Source organism: Salvelinus sp. IW2-2015, linkage group LG23 (assembly GCF_002910315.2).
Source record: "Salvelinus sp. IW2-2015 linkage group LG23, ASM291031v2, whole genome shotgun sequence".
NCBI lineage: Eukaryota > Metazoa > Chordata > Actinopteri > Salmoniformes > Salmonidae > Salvelinus > Salvelinus sp. IW2-2015.
The window spans coordinates 37,750,752-37,762,925 of NC_036863.1; the positions used below are offsets into that span (position 1 = coordinate 37,750,752).

The window sequence follows — 12,174 nt, forward strand, 5'->3', positions numbered from 1 at the left end:
TAAACTGGTGTCGCCAAGTGGCCACACCTCTCCAAAGTGTACACAGTTCCTAAGCAATTTCAATGCACTTTTATGACTCATAGAAGAGTCTTCAACTATAAGGTGCCTTCCTGAGCTCTCCTAGCTGTGCTGTCAAGGAACCAGAGCGAGCACACTTGTGGTTGTTTCAGTTGTCCTCTCACTCAAACCCTTGTAATTTCTTTGTCTTATGTTGCACCTACTCCACATTTTCCAGGATTAGTCTTATCATGTTGATGAATGTATCCGGARTATTTTCAGATTTCATTATCAACAAATGCGGGGAAAAGCATATGTAAAATGCACTCAAATCAAAAGTGTAATTTKTGGATTCAGTCTTGTGTCAGATGAACGGTTGTGCACTCACCTTTCGTCTAATAATTTTTCCATTATCTCCAAACTGTTCCCTTTCAATTGCTACCATGGTTATGTATATGCTTTTTATATTTCTTCTGTAAGAAATTWAAATTTAGCCCTAACCATATAGGCCAATTCCCACGAGTGTAAAGGATTAACGAATTGTAACTACACTMTATATACAAAAGTATGTGGACACCCCTTCAAATGAGTGGATTCGACTAATTCAGCCACACCCGGTGTATAAATTCGAGCGCACAGCCATACAATCTCCAAAGACAAACATTGGAAGTAGAACGGCCTTACTGAAGAGTTCAGTGACTTTCAACGTGGCACTGTAATAGGATGCCACGTTTCCAACAATTCAGTTCATCAAATTTCTGCCCTGCWAGAGCTTCCCCGATCAACTGTAAGTGCTGTTATTGTGAAGTSGAAACGTCTAGGAGAAACAACGACTCAGCCGCAAAGTGGTTGGCTACACAAGCTCACAGAATGGGACTGCCGAGTGCTGAAGCATATACAAATCCTCTGTCCTCGGTTGCAACACTCACTACCGAGTTCCAAACTGCCTCTGTAAGCAACGTCAGCATAATAACCGAGCAGCAGCACACAAGCTTAAGATCACCATGCTCAATGCCAAGCGTCGGCTGAAGTGGTGTAAAACTCGCTGCCATTGGACTCTGGAGCAGTGGAAACGCGTTCTCTGAAATGATGAATCACGCTTCACCATCTAGCAGTCCAACGGACTGATCTGGGTTTGGCGGATGCCAGGAGAACGCTACCTGCCACAATATATAGTGCCAACTGTAAAGTTTGGTGGACGAGGAATAATGGTCTGGGGCTGTTTTTTATGGTTTGATCTAGGCCCCTTACTTCCAGTGAAGGTAAATCTTAATCAAACTGGGCTCTCCCATCCGCATCCTGTCAGCCAGTCTGGATGAGATTCCCTCCTCCAGGAGACAGAAGCACAGGCAGGAGGAGCAGCATGACCAGCTGAAGGGCACAGAGGCCATGATGGACCTCCACCAACCAGAGGACGGTACCATGGACGACTCAGAAGATGAGATCATCCGGAACTGGAGCGACCAAGGAGCGAGGACATGGGTGTGGATGTCAGGGAGGTAGATCCTGGCAGCAGTTGGACAACCTGCAGTTGCGCCAAAATATGCTCAACCACTTCATCTGCCAGCTGCAGCACAGTGTGGGGGAGGGGATCACAAGGGATCACAGCATACAATGACATTCTAGATTCTGTGCTTCCAACTTTGTGGCGACAGTTTGGGAAGGCCCTTTCCTGTTTTAGCATGACAATTCCCCCGTGCACAAAGCGAGGTTCAAACAGAAATGGTTTGTCGAGATCGGTGTGGAAGAACTTGACTGGCATGCACAGAGCCCTGACCTCAACCGAATTGAACACCTTTGATGAATTGGAACGCCGACTGCGAGCCAGGCCTAATCGCCCAACATCAGTACCCAACCTCACTAATACTCTTGTGGAGCTAATGGAAGCAGGTCCCCACAGCAATGTTCCAACATTCTAGTGGAAAGACCCTTCCAGAAGAGTGGAGGCTGTGCATAGCAGCAAACGGGGACCAACTCCACATTAATTCCATGATTTTTTGAAAATGAGATGGTTAGACAAAGCAGTGTACATACTTTTGTCCAGCTAGTGTATGTCCTCTTTTATATAGAATGTCTCCTTCCTCTCCACCACCCACGTTCTCCCATTAGTTTGACCTTTTGTTATTCATCAAACCCATTTAGTTCAGAGTGAAACCACCAATATAAACCATTGCTTTTGCTTTGAGCTGCGGTTAGTAGTAGAAATCTGTTTTACATAGCCCATTCTTTCTGAAGCCCATTGTTATAAAGCTATGAGTTGTCTTTTAGTCTTGACTCAGCTTTTCTTATGATGTACTGTTGTTCGTCATTCATGTCATAACCAACATAACTGTATTCTCTTCTTGTCGTCTATTTCATTCCTTAGGTAAACATCCTTGCTACAGGAAAGCCCCTCGACAAACATTTTCCACCCAGATGATTTCTGTCAATCAATTCCTCTCCCTGTTGCCCAACCTCCAGTTTCCAATTTCATGGATAGTATCATCATTATGGAAGGTCACCACCAAAGGGAAGACCGATCGCTGGGAACATTGCCAGAAGAGGAGGAATCTGATTGTCAAGATGATGGGATGAGCTCCAAAAGCGTCTGAGGTCAGCGGAGGTCATTCATGGTGGCACAGCGTTTCAACCGTGGAGACAGGAGCGTATTGCTGGCAGGACAGGAGAGGGACACACAGCAGATGAGTCAGGGGTGAGGAGATTGTCAGACAAACACCCTCCCCCCTCCCTACAGATCCCCCATCTCCATGTCACCATTCACTCTGAGACCTTACCAGCCCCCCATGGATGATTTCACCCTCACCAACCAGCTTCCCAAGAACTCAGCTTATGGCCCAACAGAGAGAGGACGTACAGGGTCACTGCGAGCCGCAAACTGGGCTCTCCCCTCCGCATCCTGGTCAGCCAGTCTGGATGAGATTCCCTCCCTCCAGGAGACAGAAGCACAGGCAGGAGGAGCAGCATGGCCAGCTGAAGGGCACAGAGGCCATGATGGACCTCCACCAACCAGAGGACGGTACCATGGACGACTCAGAAGATGAGATCATCCGGAACTGGAGGACAAGGAGCGAGGACATGGGTGTGGATGTCAGGGAGGTAGATCCTGGCAGCAGGTTGGACAACCTGCAGTCGGCCCAAAATATGCTCAATCACTTCATCTGCCAGCTGCAGCCCAGTGTGGAGGAGGGGCGGGGCTGGACTGGAGGGGTGTAGGATGAAGTGCTAAATGGGGAGAGAACACAGCTGTGACACCTGATCTCTTCACAGAGACACAGATGTGGACAGGTGTCGACTGGGTTGGTGGTTACTGAAGTAAGCATGATTTTGATRACATTTGATATTCATAATTCACCTTTGAGTGTGTTGTATTTTGAACATAAAGCAACAGAATTGACCACTTGAATAATAATACTTTTAATTATAATTATTTACATTTTCATCTGATTTAAAACGTTTTCAGGGGTAAATAACAGGGCCCCAAAGAGTATTCATCATTAAAAACAAGTAAGATAAAGAAACTGTTTCAAACATAGTGTTTTCCTCTTTTTGAAGATATTAAGTAATTAACGCCTGCAAAGAGCTGTAATGGCAAGCGGCCCAAGTTGGAGATCCTCAGCTCCACATTTTAATATTTGTGATATTTTTCTCGATTCATAATCAAAGACATGTCCTGAGGTCTTTTTTTCCAGTATGCAGGGATTTGGCTTTGATGTCCTCCAGAGGTAACATCAAACAAAAAGCATGTGGCTTTGATTTTCCCTGTTCCCTCACTCTGGGAAACCCTGTCCTAGGCTTCACTCCTGTCTCATCATAGCAGACCACAGCCGAATCCCACCCTTGTCTCTGGATTATATAATAATAGATCCTTTCAGAACCTCTTGTGCATAATTCATTATAATGGTTTGTGTTTTTCCCTCAGTGCATGTTAGATAAGAAGAGGAGTGTTTCATAGAATTTAGGTCCTTAGGTAAGATGTAAGACATGCTGRTAGACTTTGTTTATCCTCATAAGTTAATTCACCTGCAGATATAGAAATAATACCAGGTCTAATCTGTACAGTGTATAGTCAAATATTTAATAACATACAGTATAAATAGTGTCCGTTGGACCGTCACTGTGGATGGGAAACAATATATTTTAAGTCAGGTTTTAATTGATGGAGATAAAATGAAAACAGAACCATTTGATACGTTTTTATGAATTTTGCCGATGGATCTGTGTGGTCTGGTGTGATTGGTTCCAACTGCTAGATAGTTTCCTCCTTCCATGGGGAAAACAAAAAAAAGAAACRTATTTATTCTTCTTGCATGAAAACTATGTTTTATCTTGAAAATATTGATGTTTATGTACATGCAAACTACAGTATGTTTTATATTTTAATATTGATGTTTGTGTACATGCTGTAGTCTCCATATTGATATTATGGCAAAAACCACAAGACAAAATGTAAATCTGAATCACCATTTCTCATTGTGGTCACCACAGGCATGCAACAGTCAGTTGAGAGATGTATGCAGGTGCTTCTACACCTGCATTACTAGCTGTTTGGGGTTTTAGGCTGGGTGTCTGTACAGCACTTCGAGATATTAGCTGATGTACGAAGGGCTATATAAAATAAAATTGATGATATGATATAAGCAATGTTATGCCACATGAAATGTCAGTTTTGTCCTGTGGGGGATTTTCCTCTGGTAACCATAATAAAAAACACTGAGCGTACAAAACATTAGGAAACCATACTAATATTGAGTTTCACCTCCTTTGGCCCTCAAAACAGCCTCAATTCGTCAGGGCATGGACTTTACAAGGTGTGAAAGCGTTCCACAGGGATGCTGGCCCATGTTGACTCCAAATGTTCAAAATTCAGAAGGCACTCGCACATCTGAGCAACCTTTTTTTGCAGGTGCATGGTAACAGTTGACTAAAATGAGAAAAAATGAAGAAACCCGCACACTGCTCTTTAATAAGCTCCACGTACCGGCCTCAAGGCCCTCCAATGCTTCCCACAGTTGTGTCAAGTTGGCTGGATGTCCTTTGGGTGGTGGATCATTCTTGATACACACAGGAAACTGTTGAGCGTGAAAAACCCAGCAATGTTGCAGTTCTTGACACACTCAAACTGGTGCGCCTGGCACCTACTACCACACCCTGTTCAAAGACACTTAAATCTTTTGTCTTGCTCATTCACCCTCTGAATGGCACCCATACACAATCCATGTCTCAATTGTCTCAAGGCTTAAAATCCTTCTTTAATCTGTCTCCTCSCCTTCATCTACACTGATTGTAGTGGATTTAACAAGTTGCATTAASAAGGGATCATAGCTTTCACCTGGATTCACCTAGTCAGTCAAGGAAAGAGCAGGTGTTCATRATGTTTTGTACACTCAGTGTATTGAGATGGATCGGAAGGGGCATATAGAGAGAGGGTGTGTCGGGAATATATATTGCTATTTTCAACCAAAATCATAGTCAGTGTGTCACGTGTCAAAACGTAATGAAAGCACAGTGTGTTATGATGACTGTACTGCCATGCCTCCTTCTGCCTCCCCCTCCAATCCATACCTCTATCCTTAATGGTGTATTGCAGGACCAGTAGTYTGTGATAGAGTTCCACTATATAGATTATGTACGATAATGTTTGTATATATTACATATTTATTATTTAGAAATAGCTGTTGCTTTCACCATATGTCTCCCTGTTCTACATCCCCAGGTTGAACTTCATTAACCATGCACGATATTACAGAGCTGTGTAGAACTACTACTGTTTGTGTTTGTTATCCTCGTGTTGTGTACTGCACATGTGTCTGAATGTTCTCAATAAATATAGTCGTCTATAATGTACTAATTTAACATGAGTTAAAACAAATAATGACACACAAAGTCGAGTATAAATAATTCAGTCGAACACGTTACACTGTTGTGTTTGATCGTCGGCGACGGTGTTAGATTGAGGGGAGGAGAGTCAGTCAGTTATCACAAAGGGGAGAAACTCTTTGATTTATGGGTTCTCCTCGGCGTGCAGCAGTTTTACTGAGATATGAGTAGTATACGAGTATATGTATTTCTACCCACTTCTCAGGCCATTTTAGTGGCCTGTTAATTTAAGGGTTGGCTTGTCTTGTSAAATGCTGTTACTAAGGCTTCATTAACACTGATATACTGCCATAAGGTCATGTCAGTCCACCTTTATGTGTCACATCAATGAATCAAGGTGAATTCAGTCTGATTTGTCAAGAGCAAGCCACTTTATAGCAGTTTAACATGGGTGTTGCTGTCACAGAAAACACCCAGTTAACAGAGAAGTCAATGTGCTCTATGTACTGGATCTTAGGTTTTTAGGCTGTCAATGGTTTTCCATGTTAGAGTTTAAACTCACCCTGCTGAGCCTGTTCTAGGAGCTTCAGAAAGGATAATCCTCCGTTTCCCTCTCTCTCCCTGGATCTCTTGCTTTCTCAATTCAATTAAAGAGTAGCCTACTACAGTATATCCTCGATGAGTTTATTACCAGGATGCTTGTACATCATTTTCACTCCAGTTCTTACTGTAATCCTTTTCTGGCCTTACATTATCTGTCTCATATGGATTTGGGGAAAAAATATGGATTTGGGGTCTTGAGATTTGACTATATCAATCTACAAGATGAAATATCTGTCGACGTGCCCTTGAGCAAGGCCTAATTTGCTCCTGGGGCACYGTACTACTATGGCTGACCCTGTAAAACAACACCCCTAACCAGTGTGACAATAAAAACATTTTTTAAATCAAATTTGATGTCAATCTCGAATAAATGTTCACCTGCAGTGCTTGAGAGCAAGGCCATACACCGTTTTTTAAAAATTTTCTCATAAGCTTCATGCTAACATTTCAGAAAGGTTAGGAAGAGTTATAGGAGTGGCCGACGTATCAGTGCCCATGCTTATATCAATCGCCCTGTCATCTTCAATTTGGTTCGTCAGAGCTCATCCATGTCCCCACCCCTGCTTCAAGGGAGGCTACCTTTGCTGACCAGACAGAGGCCTGAATTCCAATTGGAAAGGCCGTTTAATAGGATAGGTGAAGGATTAGTGCTAAGACTCTCTAGACGTCCAACATTGTCCAAATCCATTGTGTCTCACCTACCTAAGCATGGGCACACAGGTGCTAGAACAGGACTGAAGGGGCATCTGGACTTTCTTTAATACATTTTTGGGGGGATCAAGCATGTGAACGTTAACACACCTCCACTAATGAATCCAGAAGATACCAATTAAGTTTTTTGTGGCTTTTATTTCTCCCCACAGATTTTTTTTCACAAACCATTTGGTTGTATTATTCCTTATTTACTTTTGGATAACAAAACCACCTTTCTTCAACAAGAATTATCTTACTGTCTCTCCTTTGAGAAACACTCATCAGAATACTCCATCTCCAGTTCAGAATTCTACCTGTTCCGTTTGAAGTTTTTCCAGACTTACTCTTCTTCACCTTTGATCCGATCCTTTCTCAAGGCCGCCTTTCTCAGATCGCTCCAGCAGTCTGTTGCTGCACTCTCCTTCTTCCCCTCAGATCCCTTCATCACCACATTCCTCATCCAATTCTCACAGTGACCCTCAGAGCCTCCGTGGGCTCCCACTAACACCATGGTGCTGATGAAGATGAAGTTCCCTTTTGAGAAGAGAATGAAGCTGGCCCAGGGGCTGTGGCTGCTCTCCTGGATGGCCACACTGGCCGGAGCGTTGACTTTCACCCTGGGCTGCTTCCTCAAGACCGAGCTCCGCAGGAGGGCAGAGGTACCACAATGCTCTACAGCTTTACACTGTACACAACACCACTATGATTCTTGCAGTACAATACATATTACTTATCCAGAAGCCTCACTTTCTCAAATTTCTCCTCTGGTGTTTAGGGTTGTRTTCAGTGAAGTTCTACAGTAGAATGGAATGATACTAGTGAACTTCTGGTCATAAACTGCATGAAAAGCATGAGGGTGAAAACGGGGGAAATTCATTCTTCGAGTGTATTAGAGCTTAAATGAAGATTTATTTTTAAGTGCTTCAAGACATGACACAATAAAATGCATTGGAGGGTTGACGATAATATCTCATGCAGAATGYAGGAGCCTTTGATAATGCTCTTATGAGTGAGATTGTGATGAGGTATTTATATYTGATAAGGGGTTAGGTGTGGACATTATCAACAGGTGGCAATTGTCTCTGGTCTGAACATACGGGTGATAAACTGAGAATAGGGATAAGATTAACTGACCTACAGAACGCGGAGTGAAATCAAATGTTACTTGTCACATACAACGGGGTGTAGACTTTACCATCTATCTCTTGAGATTTCAGAATTTGGAATAATATACTATCAACTATTGCACTTGTTGAATACATAAATAGAAACAAAATTAACCTCAATGTAGCCTCTACAAGGCTTTCACCTCAGAGCGAGGCCTGGAAGTCAAGGCTTCCCTCAATGCAGCCTTTTTGCAGCAAATATAGTTTTTATGTCAAATTCGGCATAGAAGTAAAAACGACCTAATTGATTTCCTCAAATACATAATTATGTTTCCCACTTTAAAGTATGAGATAAATCACCAACCTCTACACATTCAATATTACTCAAATATGGGATCAATGGGTTGAGAGCCTAACATATCAGTTTATACTGTATAGTTTGCMGTATCACTGATGCATGAGGTTCTTCTGCCTACAGGTAATGGATAACACAGAGATCCATGCTGTGCCCAACACCCTGATGATAGTGGGTCTGGCCTCTCTGGGTATCAACTACTTTGCTGGCCGTATGTGCCAGGATGCCCTGGATGCCGGACGCTTCCCCCGCTGGAAGACCTTCCTACAACCCTACTGGGGAGTCTCCCTCTTTTTCACACTCCTCATGCTGTCGACTGTGATCATGAGCTACGCTATGAAGGGGAATCTGGAGTGGTCCCTGAAGATCGGSCTGAAGAACGGCATCCGCTTCTACAAGGACACAGACACACCCGGCCGCTGCTTCCAGAAGCAGACCATTGACCACCTGCAGATGGAGTTCCAGTGCTGTGGAAACACCGACTTCAAGGACTGGTTCGAGGTCCAGTGGATCAGCAACCGCTACCTAGACTTTAGCTCTAAGGAAGTGAAGGAGTGAGTACTGGCAGAGACTATTAGAGGACAGAGAGCAGTCTGACAGTCTTTGGTAAAGGAATAATCCCATGTCAGATTATAATTTAAATAAATCCTTAAGGTTATAGGAAATTATGCAGTTGAGGTGATACAAAGCCATGATGCAGACTGTTTATTCTCTACATACTTCCCCATCTCTTCTTCTTTAGCCGTGTTAAGAGCAACGTGGACGGGCGTTACCTGTTTGATGGGGTCCCTTTCAGCTGCTGCAACCCCAGTTCCCCAAGACCCTGCATCCAGGACCGCCTCACCAACAACTCAGCCCACTACAACTACGAGCACCAGACCGAGGAGCTCAACATCTACATCCGCGGCTGCAGGGAGGCTCTGGTCAATTACTACATGGGCCTGATGAACACTATTGGTGCTGCGGTGCTGTCCATCTTCCTGGTCCAGGTACTGTGCAGATATATATATCAATCTAAAAACCTAAAAGTGAGATAATGTCCTGTGTGGCAATCAGAGGGTCCCCGGAACAGACTCCTGTGAGTGGCCACAATTATACTTGTAGCTCGCTGTTGAGTARTACAGTATGTCCATCCTCCTGTATAACCTTTCTACCTTCTCCTATCCTTCCCCCCAGTCATCAGTGTTGGTAAGTCTGCGGTACCTGCAGACAGCCATGGAGGCGGTGGCAGGGCAGGAGAACACTGAGATTGAGACAGAGGGCTACCTGCTGGAAAAAGGGGTGAAGGAGACGATCATGGAGTACGTGACTCCTGTGCTGGTTTTCCTTCAGCTGAACCAGGTGGGAAGTGAAGACGCTGAAGCTGGGGAGACCCCCGCCAAATAATGCGGAGAAATCAAAATGTTTCAAACCGGGTGGTGTACAGGGCAAACATGACACTTTATTGGGTGATAAATAATCTAACTAGACACTGATCAATTCATTTGGTATTTCTTTGATATCACAATCCATTCCAATGCTGATATATTTCTGTAATGTTTTACCCCAAATGAGTGATTTGAATGTTGCAATCTATTTCAGTCACTTGAGGGCAAATATATTTTTGTATCAGTTGTCCCAGTCTGAGTTTTAGGTACCCATGGCCACGCTAACCACAAACACGCGCGCACACACACACACACACGCGCACACCACATACACATTAAACACATTAACGTCACCCCAAGCCCTCCATAATCCTTTCATGATTAATGAAGCTATTTGATGTTCAGTCAATTCCATGTACTCCCCAAAGGAGAAATAAAGAACACATTTCTTTTTTTAGAACCGGGGATTGACMTGTACTATTATTTCTACCGGTCCACAATCCACCTTGATGGAAAATTTGGTTGTGGTTCATTGAAAGATAATTAAATAGAAAAAGATACAAAACCAGCGGTAACATGGTCATGACATGAATTAGTTGGATACGTTGAATTACTTCACAATTTCAGTGTTCAACAGTCAATACCACAATAATATCATGGTTGACACTTACAATGTAAAGATATTTCCAATTACTGAGGGATAGAGCTATATCAAATTGATAAAGACACAAATAAAAATATTTTTTTTGAGGAATACTTGCAATGTAAAGCTGACTGTAGAACAAAACAGTGCTCAATGTTCTGCTACTTAACACGTAGCAAAATGACATACACAGCACTGTATTACAGAACTATTATGACAGAGAATCTATTAAAGTTTACCACTTTTAATTGCTTTGTGGCGTTCTGTCATTTTGTCTGTAATTTTTTTGTTGTTGACCAGCTTCCCTTTACCATTTCATTCTTTCTCTGCCTTTCACTAAACCCCTCCTCACCTCTCTAAGTGTCAGTCAGTGGGAGGAATAGGATTATGAAGATGATGATTGATGTCAGTAATGCAATGAAAGCTGTGAGTCTGTGTCCTCTGTCCTGACACCCTTCACAACTCTGCTAATCGCAGGGATAATACTCCAACTGCTGCCCCAGCAGTCGTCATACAGGAAGGCCATGAAGTCCCGTGTGGCTCAGTTGGTAGAGCATGCTACTTGCAATGCCAGAGTTGTGGGCTCGATTCTCAAGGGGGAGCAGTGCAAAATAATAAGAAATAATCTATATATCTTTTAAAAAGTATGCAAATGTAACACTGGATAAGAGTGTTTTGGTTTTTGCCTTAGCACTACACAGCTGATTCAAATAAGCAAAGCTTCATTTTAATCAGCTGTGTAGTGCTGGGGCAAAATCCAAAACGTGCACCCRGGGGGACAGTGTTCGGGAAACCCTGTGCTAAATGACAAAAATGTATGTGGAGAAGGGGYAAATGTACTGTTCACATACAGTATATGTGGTTTATTATGCAAACCAGAAATACAACCAACATTATATGGAATAAGATTAAACAAGTGGAAATAATTAGGTGTAGGCCTACTAGATAAAATKACTGAGTAATTATAATTAACTATGATCCAGGCCGTGATTAGGAGTACCATAGGGCTGCCACAATTGGCCCAGCGTTCTCCGGGTTTGGCCGGGGTAGGCCGTCATCGTAAATAAGAATTTGTTCTTTAACTGACTTGCCTAGTTAAATAAAGGTTAAATAAAAAATAATAGCTGATAATTCATCAATATAAAATAATAATAATCATCCTCATTAATATCAGCAAAAATGTCACCTGCTGCAGAAACCAACTTCAGAGGTCTAACAGGTATCTCCAAAAGTTATAAAAGCTKTAACATTGCGGCTTCCGTACTACGRAATCCCAGCCATAACATCAACTAGCTAGATAGCTAACCTACCGGTAGCTATTTTTTCAGTCATTGTTGTCAAATGAATTGGACACATAAGGGGCATATCTTAAGCGCGAGTCACATCCTATCCGGACGAAACCGGATAAAAAACCTATTCGCGACATGCTATCAACAGTAAGCTTGCTATGAAATTAAAATGAACCGATTGTCAGCAGGCAGGCTAGCTATCTCTGACAAGATAGCYAGCTAGGTGGTGAAGTTAGCGAGCATTTACATAGCGTTGGCGTTGTGGTATTACTGAAGTTAGTTGTAATTGTTTCTTACTGCTTTR

The 12,174-nt window shown here is 42.8% G+C and overlaps 1 protein-coding gene across 1 annotated transcript; it reads left to right on the plus strand.

The window, feature by feature from the left end:
* The first annotated feature begins 7,109 nt into the window (after positions 1-7,109).
* On the plus strand, positions 7,110-10,594 carry LOC111950245 (peripherin-2). Its single transcript, XM_023967668.2, has 4 exons — positions 7,110-7,769; positions 8,695-9,125; positions 9,314-9,560; positions 9,748-10,594. The coding sequence occupies exons 1-4, from the start codon at positions 7,620-7,622 to the stop codon at positions 9,955-9,957; spliced, it is 1,038 nt and encodes a 345-aa protein (XP_023823436.1). The 5' UTR covers positions 7,110-7,619; the 3' UTR covers positions 9,958-10,594.
* The last annotated feature ends 1,580 nt before the right edge of the window (positions 10,595-12,174 follow it).